Consider the following 16,893-nt stretch of genomic DNA (forward strand, 5'->3'; position numbering starts at 1 on the left):
CATCTCAGCTCAGACAATGCATTAAAGGTGTGAGGTTAGAGTCTGTCTAAATTCTAATCTTGAGGCAAAATAGTTCTACTTCCAAAGTAGGAATTTTAAAAATGTCGCATGGACTGACTGCCTACCTACAGATTGTGTGCTTTTTGAATAAAATAGAATGTACCTGCAAATACTAATCTACAAGTGCAAATTCACCCCATAGATTTATATATGTGTGTGCGTGTGTGCTTGAGCGCGCATACGAGGGAGAGTAAGGGAGTGAGAGAGTATGTTTGTTAGAGGGAAAGAGTATGTGTGTGTCCTTGCGTGTGTGACAGAGTATATGCTTGTGAGAGAGTGAGAATATGGGGGCAGGGGGGTGTATGTGTCTGTATGAGAAAAGGTCTGCATGAGTATGTGAGTGTGATCATGTGTAAGAGTGTGTGTCCATCTGTGTGTTTAGTGTAGTCGGGTCACCCGTAGAGTAACATGAACACAAGATCCCGCTTGAGACCATTCTAATGGGTACCAAATTTAGCTATCAGCCTCTGCTTGGCGACTTTGTGTTGTTGCGAATTCTTAAGTCTGCCTGGAGGACAGACATCTGAAGATCCGAGGCCGACTGTCCTTAACCACTGAAGTGTTCCCTGACTGGGAGGGAACATCCCTGCCTGGCGATAGTTATGCGGTGTTCATTCGTCCGTTGTTGTAGCATCTGCTTGGTCTCGCCAGTATACCATGCCTTGGCACATCCTTGCCTGCAGCGTATGATAGACAACGTTGACTGAGTCACATGAGCACCCGCTATGCAGGTGGTGAGTGGTATACCAATGTGTGATAGTAGTATCCACATCGACACTCTGACACATCTTGCAGTGGTTGCCATGACACGGCTGTACGGTGTTGTGATCCATGTTGTCCTGAAGGCTAGGCAATTTGCTGCAAACCATGGTCTAAGGTTTGGCAGTTGTTTAAATGTGAGAAGTGGAGGCGTAGGGAAGATCTTGGCAAGGTGCTCAACCTCTTTGATAATGTGTTGCAGACTGCAAAGAACCTGTCTTAGTTTCTCTGCTCCCAGGAAGTACTGGACAAACGAAGGGTACCCTATGTCTCTCAGACACACACAGCAATCCCCACCCACTACCAACAGCATCATCCCCCCCACTCACACCCTTTCACAGGCATATGCTCTGTCATACTTGTGCACACTATCTCCCTCTCTCCCAAACAAACACTCTCTCACTCCCTCACATGCACGCATACACTCATATAAGTCTATGGGGTGAATTTGCACTTGCAGATTTGTATAAGCAGATAAATTTTATTTTGTTCAAAAAGCACACTATTGTAGGCAGTCAGTCCATGTGACACTTTATAAATTTCTACTTTGGAAACAGAACCAGTCTGACTCAAGGTTGGAATTTAGACAGACTCTAACCTCACACCTTTAATGCATTGTCTGAGCTGGGATGTCAATTTTTAAAAATAAAACCTTAAGTTATCTCAGAAATGTGACTTGAAATAAGTTCTGGGGTCTACACATTAATGAATCGAAACCTGAAACCCATTCTAAGTTAGGAAAGACTTAACAGTAATCTAGGTTTGTTCAATACGTCACATCAGTTGTATGACACTTTGATCTTTTACTATAAATTCTGTGTCCTATGATCCTGCCCCACTAGCTACCTGACAAAGGAGCAGCGCTCCAAAAGCTTGTACTTCGAAATAAACCTGTTGGACTGTAACTTGGTGTTGTGAGATTTTTAAACAATTAATTATACTGTAGTTAACCAAAGAAAGATAAATTTAGAATAACTTAACACTATTGAAAAATTTAACAGAATAACAGATAAATAACTATTACTAATTAATTGTTCGAATATAGCAACATCCCATAAACACATGCCTTGGCAAAAAAGGAAAGTTCAGACACTGATTCTCACACACAGTTCTCCAATCCAGGATGAAAAAACATCAAGAGAAAATTCAGGAAGAGTAGCAGCCAGGAGATATTCACTGAAGTTTCCAACTCTGTTGAGACCTCAGTAGCTGATGTTACTCAAAAACTAAAACCCAGAAATCCTAATCTGTAAGAGCTGGCCACACCGATTCAGGCTGCTTTAAAAAGTGGTCTTACCAGCCAACTCAGTACCTCATGTTCAATCTCTCTCTTTAAAGAAACCAGGACAAAATAACTTAAATCTACAACATTGTCACAATAAGGGGACTCTTTTGTCTTAACTTTTTTTTTATTTCAGGGGATGTGGACATTGCTTGCTGGGGGATTTATTACCCATGGTTTAGATCAGAGTGGTGCTGGAAAAGCACAGCAGGTCAGGCAGCATCCAAGGAGCAGGAAAATCGACAGATTTATTGCCCGTCCCTGGTTGCCTTTGAGAAGGTGATGGTAAGCTGCATTCTATTTGGTGTAGGTAGACCCACAATGCCAATACGGAGGGAGTTCTGGAAATTTGCTGCAACGACATTAAAAAATAGCAATATATTTCCAAGTATGGAAGGAGAGTGGATTGAAGGGGAACCTGTAGATGGTAGTGCTCCCATCAATATTGTTCCACCATTGAATGGGATTATGACTGACCTGATAATTCTAAACTTCACTTTACTGCCTTAGGGCAGTACAAATGTGAGTTCTTTCCTAAAAACCAACTTGATTTGTTTACATTAGGTTTTGATATCAAGATAGTTAATATATGTCAGAAATAGGGTGGAAATAGTCATTTCAAGACCATTCCAGACACCACTTTCACAAACTCTCCATTCTCAGGGTTTTACCCCAAATTCAATTTAGATTCTTGAGGTTTTCAGTTTCAGCAGACATCATTTCAAAGATTGCAGATGATACAAAACTGGGAAATGTAGTATCTAAATATTATCTTTTATGATTTATTGATTCTTACTTTTAGTTTGCGACGAGCATTGAATTCCTGAAGTTTCTTTTGCACGTTATCCATATGAATGAAATTTGCTGCTTTTCCTATTACCCAGGGGTGTTGTAGGGCCTGATAGGTAGTTAGGCGTTTCTTAGGATCCAAAACAATCAACTTTCTAACCTGAAAGAAAATTTTGACATAGAACAAGAAACATATTCAGTAATCAACCAACTTTTGCAATAGAAAACTACAATATGTCTCATCTCTGGGATACACCAAACAACCCCACCATCCTGTGGCCAACCACTTCAACTCCCCTCACACTCCCACAAGGACATGCAAGTCCTGGGCAACCTCCAATGCCATGTCAAAGCCACCTGCCAATTGGAGGAAGAACGTCTCATCTTCCGCCTTGGGATCCTTCAACCACACGGCATCAACATCAACTTCACTGGTTTCCAAATCTCACACCCCAACCTCATCCCAGATCCAAACCTCCAACTCAGCATCGTCCTCTTGACCTGCCCTAACTGTCCATCTTCCTTCCCACCTATCCACTCCACCCTCCCCATCAACCAATCACAAATATCCCCCACCTACATCCACCTGTCACCTTCCCACATACATTCCCCTCAGCCCCACCCCCAGCTCCCTACTTATCTCTCACCCCCCCCCCCCATTCCTGATGAAGGGTTTATGCCCAACGTGACTCTCCTGCTCCTCAGATGCTGCCTGACCTGCTGTGCTTTTCCAGAGCCACCCTTTTCTGACTCTCCAGCATCTGCAGTCCTCACTTTCGCCTGCAACATGTCTCAGTATTGCAACACACACATTATATAAAGTCTTCCTTTTCAGTCAGAGCCGGATGTATTATATGAAGGACAAAGGTAATGGCCAAGCACTAAATTGGCAATTCCCAGTTTCATGTTTTTAATTATGTCTAGCTGAAAGGTCAATCCCTTTTGTACATACACCACCAGTTTGAAAAAGGGTATCAGAGAGTGAGATAAATGAGAAAGTGTTGACTAAGTAATATGTTTAAACAACTTGAAGACTATCGGCGGAAAGAAACATTGACAGAGATTAAAACGTTTTGAGATCTTGGGAATTTGTTTTATTTGTTCTTGAGATGTGATACTCATTAGCTTGGTGAGCCTTTATTGCCTAAAGCTAACTCTCCTTGAGAAAGGTGATGGTGAGCTATCTTCTTGAATTGCTGCAATCCTTGGGTTGTAAAGACACCCACGGTGTTGAAGAAAGTATTTTGACCCAGCAAAGGAATGGCAGTATAATTCCATGACATTTTGGTGGGTGGCTTGAGGGGAATTTGTAGGTGATGGTGCGCCCATGCATCTCTTGCCCTCGCCCTTGTGAGATACAGGTTTGCCAAAGGAGCATTGGTGAGTTGCTGCAATGGACTTTGTACACAATTTGTATTACTGGTGGAGAAAGTATGCCAAGGATTCCAGAATTATTGTGGTTTGCTGGGCCCTTTACTTCACAGTGGCTGCAGAGAGGAATGGAGTTAGTGCAAGAGCATGCTGAAAAACATCTGGCATCCTTGACAAAAACATCCTGATGTGTTTTTGGCATTTGCAGACACAGACAAGCCTGCAACATTATGAGAAGACAATGTTTTAGTTGACTAGCATGTCTGCAAATTGGCTATCCATCTCAATCTGTCAGACTACATTCCTGCAGTCATTCAGCCAGCCATCATATTCAAAGCTTTTCCTCCTCATTAAAGGTGACCCATTTACCTGAAACTGACCAAGATAACTTGGAGTTACAATAAAGCAAAGACCATTTCAATAAATAGTGCATATATACCTGTAGTCATTGTTTCATTTGAAATAAAGCATTTATGAAAAAGTAGTACTACAATAAACACCCAAATGAATCCCTTTGTGCTATTAAGGCTCTTTCCTCTTATACTTTCCATTACTTCTATGTAGTGCTACCCTGTGAATTCAGGAGAAGTAGTGTCAGGCTGCTTGACTGCTTGCTGTGACCCAAAACATGCCTCTGGTCAGCATCTGTTTTGTTTTGGACTGCATGATGGTCTGATCAAGGCTGCACCTGTGGTTCAGAAGGTGGGATCAGCAGAGGCTAAGAGGTAGAGGCAGTCAGAGAAGAGTCCCCATTAGCCATTTCTCATTGTTTTCTCTCAAAGCCTACCTGCTCTCCTCTGCTAGTCAACAGTAGGAGTGCACTTAGATGCATGACAGTGTAACATTTTGCTGTCAAGGTATTCTGTAAACTTACCAGAGTGTGCAAGGTACTGGTGTCGACTAGCACGCTTTCAGTAATTTACGGTTTCTGATTCTCCAGGAGATTGACAAATCTTAAACCAGAGATGGTAATCAGTGCACATGCCTGAGACAACATGGCACACATTAGAGATAGATTTCTCCATAACCTGCACATTGGTATGTACAGTCTCGAGAAATACTGCAGAAGGAAAGACATCTCCTGTTGCTGTTCCACAAGTGGTCCTGTTTTTAACGATGTCTCAGGCTCAGCATCGATATTTAGCTGAGCAGAACTTTCAATGTTCGCTGTCCTCCTCCAACAGGCACTCTCCACTGCTATCTCTGTTTCCAGTTCCTGCCCTGTTCACATGTATTGTGCTCTTCACCATGTGCTACCCTACCTATCTGTGTTGATGTACCCACAGAGATGTCTGGAGCTGCAGTGATGGAGCACACACAGAAGTCAGGTGATGATGCTTCCTCTGAGAACTCTTTGGGCTTCCCCTCTATCAGGATCATCATTGTACTGTGGGAGAAGAGAAACCGGAATTAGACCTTTAAACAATAGCAATAATAACATGTTTTCCAACTATCTTTTCAACATCAGCAATTTTGTTACACTCTGCACTTTCATTCAAGCCGTTAAATAAATTGTAAATAGTTGAGGCCCCAACACTGATCCTTCTGGTGCCCCACATTTCCAACTGGAAAATGACCTATTTGTCTCAATTCTGTAACCTTTTACATTAGTGCTGATAGGAAGTGAAGTAGAGTTACAAATTAGCATTGTGCAGATCATGAGAATAAAGGTACAGTATTGGTCTAATCAATTCAACATGAGCAACAAATAAGCTTCAAGTAGCAATGTATCATCTAGTGCTGTCAGCAGACCTCTGAAACCATATCCCATCTCCTATCATTATCATCCCACTTTGCTGATCAAAAATCTTTCCTCCACTGCAGTCAGTGTGGCCATAATTGCAGTCCGCCTCTAATTCGTTACCTCTCCTTGGAACTGTAGACTCTTTTCTACAGGGAGAAAGGACAGAGTTAGGAGTGTGAGAAGTGAACTTTTTTCCGAGGATTGAGGATGAACATTTGAGGAGGATATCTGTGAAGAATATGTATGAGAGGGTAGTAGGACAAGAGTGAATTTGAGTGTTGTCTATTGAAATGAAAACTTGAGGATGATGTTGCAGGCATGCTTTGTATATGCTAAGAAAGTAACTCAGTGAGAGGAATGCCACGTTGCAGAGGTGGAACGAGATGGTAGTAGCTTTTAGCTGAATGGTCTACAATATTCACCCTTTTGGATGTGACACTGGATCCAGGTCCTGAGCACCACACTCTCATGGTCACCATTTGCAGCAGGCCTGCATGGTGAAGCGGTGTGGCCATCTGCTACTGTCATCGTGGAAGTAGACTTCTTCTCTGGTACTGACTGAATGCGTCATGCCCTCCAAGGATGAGTCTGAGGAATGAGGAGACATGTGGAAGGCGTGAGGAGGGCATTCTTTCCCTAGCTTGACATCTCATATCAATCCTGCAGCAGGCTTCTTCTTCCCATAATTCAGAGCTAGGACAGTGAAAAATGTAGGAAGAGTAGACAGAGTAAGTCCATCAAGAGATTGCTAGACTACTTTGGATATTTCAAGATCAATTTGGAACTGGCAACCAGTGGAGGTCGGTGATGATACAGCTGTCGAGTGAAAAGAATACACTGCCGAAGGGAAAGTTCTAGATTATTGGAGTTTCTGTAGAATGATGTTTAAAAGGGCAATGCGATCATTAAAAGTTCTCATGTTGACAAAGATTATTGAGCATTTTAGTGGCTGTGGGATGAGGGGAAGACAGACATAAACATGATTGTCAAAATGGAATTGGCTATGGCAAGGTTGGATTGGATATGGGGCTTGAAGCTCAGATTAGCTCAGAATGAAATAGACACTAATGTTACTCACTCGCTGGGCCTACCGCTGAGCAAACAACTAAACAGAGAGATGTATTTAGGGGACTAAATATCAATATTGCTGACCCACAGCTGAACTAGATAGCATTGTTCTTGCCAATGGTGAGTCAGACAGAATGGTCACAGTTGCAGATTTGAGAGTGGTGGCAGAGAAGTAAAGGTGAATGCAGTAAACATGTAAATAGAAACTAAACAATACTTATAAATAATGTTTAGTGTGCATATAGAGTGTTCAAGGCTGTACTATAGGCCATACAAAGCAACTGTATGCATGTAGAAAAATACATTGTTTTTAAGAATTTATTCTTGGGAATGTGGGCGTTGCTGGGTGGTCAATTAGGACCATCCTAATTGCCCAGAGCATGGTTAAAGGTCAAGCACATACCTGTGGGTCTGGAGTCACATAGGGCAGAGCAGACATTAGTGAATCAAACTGGCTTTTACAGTAATCAACAGAGATTACACAGTTGCGATTAGACTAGATTTTTTGATCATTCCAGATTCATATTGAATTCAAATGTCACTATCAGCCAGGGTGAGATTTGAATTTATGCCCCAAGAATATTCGCCTCAGATTCTGGATTACTAGTCCCATGACATCACCACCTCCCTGAGAATTACCAGAGTTATAAAGCAATGATACAAAACATACAAATGGAACCATGTAGGAGGAACAGTGGAGAGAGATTTGGCAGTCAACCATAAATATTGATGTCAATTTGCTGATGATGGATAATGTATCAAAGGCAAAATTATTGTTGGTGACTCTGACCTCGGTTTTGTGAGAGGAATGGAAGCAAGACTGAAAAGAATTGAGAGGGGATGGTGGACAGTTTGGAACACAGCATTTTCTCCCAGTCTGTTTGAGGTGAGTGTTTTGAAATAACTCTTCAGACTGGACTTTCAGAATCTGGAAGAATGTAATTAACATTTTGAAGAGGCTATTAATGGAGCTTATTTTTGTAGGATGCTCCTCCCTTCCCAATACATGAGGGGATTTAAAAACTTTTCTGGTTTCATGAATGTGTTCCTTTGTTTCGCTTATCAAATCACTGAATTAGATTTTTAAAGGTCTTTTTAAAAATTTACACATTGCTCTGGCTGCCATAGTGTCAAAAAGCATGGAACCAGACCGTTCGGTCCAACTTGTACATGCCGATTAGATTTCTCCAACTAAAGTGGTCCCACTTGACCCATATCCCTCTAAACCTTTCCTATTCATGTACCTTTCCAGATGTCTTTTAAATGTTGTAACTATACCTGCATTTACCACTTCCTCTGGCATTTCATTCCAAACATGAACCACTCTGTGTGAAAACGTTGCCCCCCAGGATCCTTTTAAATCTTTCCCTTCCCATCTTAAAATTATGTCCTCTGGTTCTGAATACCCCTATCCTAGGAAAAGACCTTTACTATTCACCTTATCTACACCCCTCATAATTTTATAAGCCTCTGTAAGGTCACCCCTCAACCTTCTACACTCCAGGAGAAACATTCAGACTATGCAGTATCGCCTTATAACTTATACCCTCTAGTTCCAGTAACCTCCTTGTAAATCTTTTCTGCACCCATGCCAATTTAACAATATCCTTCCTATAGCAGGGCGACCACCTGAACTGCTAGTTATCTATGGTAGGAAGTTCAGGTTGAGGTTCCGGATGTAAGTTTGCTCGCTGAGCTGGAAGGTTTGATTTCAGACGTTTCAGCACCATACTAGGTAACATCATCAGTGAGCCTCCAGATGAAACACTGGTGGTATGGCCTGCTTTTTATTTGTGTTTAGGTTTCCTTGGGTAGTGTCGTTGTTTCCTGTGGTTTTGTCATTTCCTGTGCTTTTTCTCAGTGGGTGGTAAATGGGATCCAAGTCAATGTGTTTGTTGATAGAGTTCTGGTTGGAATGCCATGCTTCTAGGAATTCTTGCACATGTCTCTGTTTGGCTTGACCTAGGATGGATGTGTTGTCCAAGTTGAAGTGGCTTCCTTCCTCTTATGTATGTAAAGAACATGTCCAGAAGCCCTAGCCTTTCTTCCCTACATCAAAGACATCTCAGAAATAACTGCCAGACTACTCAGACCTCTTGGCATCATGGTAGCCCATAAACCCACGAACACACTAAAACAGCAGCTAATGAACTTGAAAGACCCTATACAGACAACAAATAAAACTAATTACAAAAAACCTTGCAAGAACTGTAACAAACACTACATTGGACAAACAGGCAGAAAGTTAGCCACCAAGTTACATGAACACCAAGTAGCCACAAAAAGACATGATCCACTCTCAATAGTATCTTTGCATACAAATGAGGAAGGACACCACTTCGATTGGGACAATACATCCATCCTAGAACAAGCCAAACAAAGACATGCACGAGAATTCCTAGAAGCATGGCATTCCAACTGGAACTTTATCAACAAACACAACGACTTGGATCCCATTTACCACCCCCTGAGAAAAAGAACAGGAAATGGCATCACCAATCCAAGGAAACCTAAACACAGATAAAAAGTAGACCATACCACCAGTGTTCATCTGGAGACTCACTGATGATGTTACCTAGTATGGTGATGAAACATTTGAAACCAAACTTTCCAGCTCAGCGAGCAAACCTACATCCAGTTATTTATGGTGTTAAATTACGATCTGTCAAAGCAGAAAATATCCTTAAATGGCAAATACACACAACTATCACATACTTACCATCAGGATATATAAATGGTGACATCCGGCATGGTTTTCTTCATACAGCACTACAGAGGATTGAATAGTTTTCTTCCTAAAATGCATAATTTCTTGGCATAATAGATGTATGACAATAGGGCAAGTTAACCTTTAAATGTGCCTTGTAACAATTTATTATTTAAAATTGTAGTAAATGCAGAATTCAACAAACATTGATTCCTAAATAGTTCTTCCTCCTCCAAACAGTTTGCAAAGATCTGTTCCATATATGCCTGAAAGATTGTGAAGAATACAGTCTTGAAAGATAGTTTTCTCTGACAAGTGTCGTGAACACATAAGCAGGATGTTCTCTACTAGTTAAGGATAGTTTTTTCTTATTTACACCATCAGTCCAGGGGTAGAGGCACTACCACTCTGCCACAAGAGGTCTACTTGTACTTCTTTCATGCCCAGCTCCTCCTTCACTATTAGTTAATGGTCTCAATTGTGTCACAAGGGAAAGAACAGATTAAAGACTATGCCATTTCCCCATATCACCTAGATTTGCTTAAACACACATGACTTTTGAACCTGGGAACAGGATGCTCACCTGCTCAATAGAGATAGCACATTATTCATGAAGTCCTAAGGAAAAGGAAAATTTTAAAAGGGGATTGATACTCAAGAACAAAAAAAAGTTAAGTGGCATTTGATAATGTATTCAAATCTGCATATATTAGTATTTAGGTTAGATATAGTATAAGCAAAACATGTGGCTGTTACTGCCTTATGTCTCACTCCCAGTCATTATTAATTCTTTACTTAAATCTAAACCCTCAAATCTATCAGGCATGTGTAACCCAAGCTCCACAGCATAGATAGCGTGAAGAATCCAATAATCACTTATAATTTATGCCACAGAATTACATTAATGCCTGAAATTTAGTTCTCAATTTCATTTCTTAAAGCAATGGATTGTGGAATTAATGCACAACGATGGACTTACAGTACTATTGATCAGAATTTTCTTTGTTATTGTTAGATATGAATATCCACAATCTAGCTAAACATAGAATACTACTGTGCAAAGCTATAACTGTATTCTTTTGACCCACTTGTCAAACTGCTACTCATGCACATCCCAAAGCAAGAGTTGGTTTGTCTTTCCAAAAACTGTTCATTTCTGTCTTTGTTTACTATAAACACTAGCTTACTATGCCCTTCCTAATCGAGCCTCCCCCCCCCATCACCCCCAGGAAAGGACACACCTTTGGGACAGATGGGATTTGTACCCTAGCCTCCTAGCTCAGAGGGATGGAAACTATTAATGTGTCAGAAGAGCTTTCTAGCACATGGCCTTTGTTTACATTTTCTAAGTAACCTGTTCTCTGATGTTATTACACACCTCCAGAGCAAATGCGACTTGAACGCAGACCTCCTTGCTCAGAGGTAGGGGGAGGCGATGGCCTAGTGGTATTATTGCGACTATTAATCCAGAATCACAGCTACTGTTCGGGGGACCCAGCAGAATCCATCACAGTTGATGGTGAAATTTGAATTTAGAATGTACTGATGCCAATGAAACCATTGTTGATTGTCCAACAAACCCATCTGGTTCACTTTTGTCCTTCAAGGAAGGAAATCTGCCATCCTTAGCTGGCCAAAATATAACTCCAGACCCACAGTGAAATGGTTGACTCAAGTGCCTTCTGAAATGGCCTAGCAAGTCATTCAGTTGTACCAATTGCTACAAAGAAATGAAACCGGATGGATCAGCTGGCATCGACCTAGGCACCAAAAAAGACAATGGCAGAAGCATTGAAGGGCTTATGCCCAAAACGTCGATTCTCCTGCTCCTTGGATGCTGCCTGACCTGCTGCGCTTTTCCAGCAACACATTTTTCAGCTCTGGGTTATTTCAATGTTTATTACCAAGAGTCGCTCTGCAACAGTGCTACTGATAGAGTTGTTCAGGCCCTAAAGGACAAGGCTGCTAGACGGAGGTTGCAGCAGAGGGTGAGGGAACCAACAAGAGGGAAAACCATATTTTACCTCATCTTTACCAATCAGCCAGCTGTAGTTTCACCTGTCCATGACAGTATTGGTAAGAGCGACCAACATAGAATCTTTGTGGAGGTGAATTGAGAATAACCTCCATCGTGTTGTGTGGCATTATCACTGCACTAAATTGTACAGGTTTTGAACAGAACTAGCAACTCAAGACTGGAAATCCAGGAGGCACTGTGGACCATCAACAGCAGCACAATTGTACTCCAGCTCAACTTGTAACCTCATGGCCCATATCCCCCACTCAGCCATTACCATCAAGCCAGGGGATCAACCCTGGTTCAACAGAGAGTGCAGGAGGGCATGCCAGGAGCAGCAACAGGCATACCTGAAGATGAGGAGTCAACCCTGTGAAGCTACCAAACAGGCCTACTTACATGCAAACAGCATAAGCAACGAGTGACAGACAGAGCTAAGCAATCCCATTACCAACAGATCAGATTGAGGCTCTGCAGTCCTGCCACATCCAGTCATGAATGGTAGTGGATGATTAAACAAATCACTGGAGCAGGAGGCTCTTCTGGAGGAGGAGACATGTTCACCAATGATTGTACAATGTTCAGTACCACTCACGACTCCTCAGATACTAAAGCAGTCCATGTTCAAATGCAACAAGATGTGGACAATATCCAGGCTTGGGCTGAAAGTGGCAAGTAAAATTCACACCACACAAATGTCAGGCTACGACCACCACCAATAAGAGACAATCTATCTACAACCCCTTGACATTCAATGGTATTACCATTTTCAATGATGTAAGAGCCCAGCACATCAGGGCAAAAGATAATGCTGAAGCTCTCGCAACAACCTTGAGCCAGTCATGCCGAATGGATGATCTACCTCAGCCTCCTCCTCCTAACATTACAGATACCAGTCTTCAGTCAATTTCATTCACTCCACATGATATCAAGAAACGGTTGGAGATTCTGGAAGGCGATGGGCCTTGACAACATTCCGGCAATAATACTGAAGACTTCTGCCCCAGAACTTGCCACTCCCATAGCCAAGCTATTCCAGTACAGTTACAATATTGGCATCGACCTAACAAAGTGGAAACTTGCCCAGGTATGACCTGTACATAAAAAGCAAAAGAAATCCAACCCAGTCAATCACTACTGCATCAGTCTATTCTCGATCATCAATAAAGTGATGAAAGTTGTCATCAACAGTGCTATCAAGCAGCATTTGCTCAGCAATAACTTGCTCAGTGAATCCTGGTTTGGGTTTTACCAGGGCCACTCAGCTTCTCACCGCATTACAGCCATGGGTCAAAGATGAACAAAAGGGCTGAATTCGAGGGGTGAGGTGAGAGCAACTGAGTTTGGCACCAAACAGCCCTTGCCAAACTGGCATCAATAGGTATCAAGGACAGACTCTCTGGTGGTTGGAGTCATACTTGATACATGAGAAGATAGTTCTGGTTGTCGGAGGTCAATCATCTCAGCTCCAGGACATCTCTGTAGGAGTTCCTCAGGGTAGTGTCCTAGACCCAACCATCTTCAGCTGCTTCATCAATGACCTTCCCTCCATCCTAAGGTCAGAAGCAGGGATGTTTGCCAATGATTACACAATGTTCAGTAGCACTCACAACTCCTCAGATACTAAAGCAGTCCATGTTCAAATGCAACAAGATCTGGACAATATCCAGGTTTGGGCCGACAAGTAGCAAGTAAAACTTGCACCACACAAATGCCAGGCTGTGACCACCACCAATAAGAGACAATCTAACCACAGCCCCTTGACATTCAATGGTATTACCATCACTGAATCCCCCACTATTCAAATCCTGGGGGTTATAATGGACTAACACCTCAACTGGACTCACTACATAAATACAGTGGCTGCAAGTGCAGGTCAGAGGCTAAGAATACTGCCGCAAGTAATTCACCTCCTGACTCCTCAAAGCCTGTTCACGATCCACAAGGCACAAGTCAGGAGTGTGATGGAATACTCCCCACTTACCTAGATGAATGCAGCTTTAACAACACTCAAAGAACTTGACACCATCCAGACCAAAGGAGCCCACTTGATTGGCATTACATCCACAAGCATCCACTCCCACTCCCTCTACCACTCTCCCCAGAGCAGTAGTATGCACCATTTACGTGGTGCACTGCAGAAATTCATCAAAGATCCTCAGACAGAACCTTCCAAATCCACAACCACTTACATCATGAAGGACAAGAGCCGCAGATAGATGGGAACACCTCCACCTCCAAGCACACCGTCCTGACTTGGAAATATATCACCGTTGCTTCACTGTCACTGGTCAAAATCCTGGAATTCCCTCCCTAATGGCATTGTGGGTCAACCCACAGCAGGTGGTGTGTAGTGATTCAAGAAGGCAGCTCACCATCACTTTCTCAAGGGGCAACTAGGGAGGAGCAATAAATGCTGCCCCAGCCAGCAACACCCACATCCCACAAATTAATAAATGAATAAATAAACCACCACTGCACCCCCCACCCCAAGCCAAAACTAGCCCTTAAATTTAAAAATATTCAACTTTTTAAAAATCAAACTGTTCAGAGATGTTATTACACAGTTGGGACTTGAACCCAGGGGTAGGGACACTGCCATTGCACCATAAGATGGCCCCCAAAATGTCTTCTAATGAGTATAATCTGCTCCCTATTATCTCTTCAGCATGTGTCTGAGCAAAACCTTTTACAATATTGTCACCACTTACCAAATCTTTTGCATTAAGTGAAACCTCATCCCACCAGGGGGAGACAAAGTCATAGTCACAGTTCAGGATCCTTTTAAACATGTATTGATCTCCCCTCTCATCATAGAATGGTTCAAAGCCACACAGTCTGACAAGAGAGTAAGAAATTGTCAGGTAACAGTTGTCCTGTATGTTGCTGAGCTATATGAATAAAAAGAGCATAGAATCTTAAAATGGTCGCAGCAAGGAAGGATGATATTTTAACTTGCTGCTAGTCTGCATCATGTTGCTATTGTACTAGATTCGTAATGCTGAAGTACATAGATTAGTTTTTCAATAAAATTACTATCCTTAATTAACAGAACAGATGAAATTAGGAAATAATAAAAGCTCAATGCTACATTTGCAGATTCTTACAATATGTAGGTGATGACTCCCACTGACCACATGTCAACTTCTGGTCCATAGGCATAACCTCGTAAAATTTCAGGGGCTGGGTTAAAATAACAAATTAGTGAGACTCAATAAAGGCAAGCAAACAACAAGTGTAATTCTGTAACAAAACAATCGAATTTAGCATTGTATAAAAAGGTAATGCAAGATTTTGTGAGCATTATCATAATCAAATTTCCATCCAAATTACATAATCTAACATAGCTATATACAGCTGCTATTCCTTTGTTAATTATCTGAGTTCTGCAATTTCCCCCAGATATTTTCTGATCAATCTGTTCAGAAATGCTATTATACACCTCTAAAGAGTGAATCCGAAGAGGTTCTTAAAGTATATTAAAGGAAAAAGAATAACCAGAGAGAGAATAGGATCCCTCAAGGACCAAAGTAGATATGTATGTTTAGGACTGCAAGAGATGGGGCAAGGTCCTCAATGAATACTTCTCCTCTGTGTTTACCATGGAGACCGACATGACAACTTGTGAACTTGGGACCTTAGTGGTCATATCTTGGGAACAGTCCACATCACAGTAGAGGTGCTGTTAGACATATTAGAATGTATGAATGTGGATAACTCTCCTGGTCCTGACCAGATATATCTAAGAACGCTGCCAGCGGCTACAGAAGAAATTGCAGGGGCTCTGGCTGATATTTATGCAACATTGTTATCCATGGGTGAGGTCCTGGAAGACTGGAGGCTATTGAACATTGAATCCTTATTCAAGAAGGGCAGCAAAGAAAAACCTGGGAAATATGGAACAGTAAGCCTAACATCTGTGTTAGGTAAGTTACTTGAGAAGTTTCTGAGAGATAGGATATACATTCATTTGGAAAGACAGGGTTTGATTCGGAGCAGTCAGCACAGTTTTGTGCATGGGAGATCATGCCTCACAAATTTGCTAGAGTTCTTTAATGAAGTGACCAGGAAGCTTGATGAGGGCAGGGCAGTAGACATAGTTGATATGGATTTCAGTAAGGCCTTTGATAGGTCGCTCTGGAAGGTTAGATCGCATGGAATCCAGGAGAGCTTGCAAATTGGATACACAATTGGCATAATGATAGGAAGCAGAGGGTAATGGTGGACAGATGCTTGTTGGAATGGAGGCCTGTGACTAGTGGAGTGCCTCAGGGGTCAATGCTGGGCCCATTGCTGTTTGTTAAATATATCAATGATTTGGATGAGTATGTACAGGGCATGATTAGTAAGTTTGCAGATGACACTAAAATAGGAGGAAACGTGGATGGTGAGGAAAGTTATCACAAATTGCAGCAGGACCTTGACTAGCTGGGAAAGTGGGCCAAGAAATGGCAAATGGATTTAATATAGATAAATGTGAAACCTTGCATTTTGGAAAGTCAAATCAAGGTAGAGGTTTCATAGTGAATGGTAGGGCCTTAAGGAGTGTAGTGGAACAGAGGGACGTTGGAGTTCAGGTGCACGGTTATCTGAAAGTGGAGTCACAGGTAAACAGGGCAGTGAAAAAGGCTTTGGGAATACTGGCCTTCATCAGTCAGGGCACTGAATATATGCGTTGTAAGGTTATGTTGCAGTTGTAGAGGATGTTGGTGAGGCCGTTCTTGAAGTATTATGTTCCGTTTTGGTCACCTTGTTATAGGAAGGGTGCTATCAAACTGCAAAGAGTGCAGAAGAAATTTACAAGGATGTTGCCAGGACTCAAAGGTCTGAGTTATAAGGAGAATTTGGACAAGCTAGGCCTTTTTTCTTTAAAGCATAGGAGACTGAAGTTGGGAGGGCACTGGAATTCTTATAGAACTGTATAAGACTAAGAGAGGCATGGAAAGGGTGAATGCACTCAGTCTTTTTCCCAGGGTTGGGGAATCAAAGACTAGAGGATATCAGTTTAAGGTTAGAGGGCAAAGACTAAAAGGATAACTTTTTAACAGAGTGTGGTCTGCATATGGAATGAGCTGCCAGCAGAAGTTGTTGAGGTG

The 16,893-nt window shown here is 42.0% G+C and overlaps 1 protein-coding gene across 3 annotated transcripts in view; it reads right to left on the reverse strand.

Annotated features, from left to right (window-relative positions):
• LOC122560168 (calcium/calmodulin-dependent protein kinase type IV) overlaps positions 1-16,893 on the reverse strand; it is a 163,190-nt gene that overhangs the window by 8,053 nt on the left and 138,244 nt on the right. For all 3 annotated transcript variants that reach the window (XM_043710559.2, XM_043710542.2, XM_043710525.2), the window contains 3 exons: positions 14,905-14,980; positions 14,509-14,635; positions 2,898-3,050 (listed from right to left, as the gene is read on the reverse strand). In XM_043710559.2, coding sequence (XP_043566494.1) covers positions 2,898-3,050; positions 14,509-14,635; positions 14,905-14,980 — 356 coding nt within the window. The remainder of the gene's footprint in view (positions 1-2,897; positions 3,051-14,508; positions 14,636-14,904; positions 14,981-16,893) is intronic.

This window comes from Chiloscyllium plagiosum, unplaced genomic scaffold, assembly GCF_037043375.1.
Source record: "Chiloscyllium plagiosum isolate Xiang-an unplaced genomic scaffold, Cpla_swu_hap1 HiC_scaffold_2, whole genome shotgun sequence".
NCBI lineage: Eukaryota > Metazoa > Chordata > Chondrichthyes > Orectolobiformes > Hemiscylliidae > Chiloscyllium > Chiloscyllium plagiosum.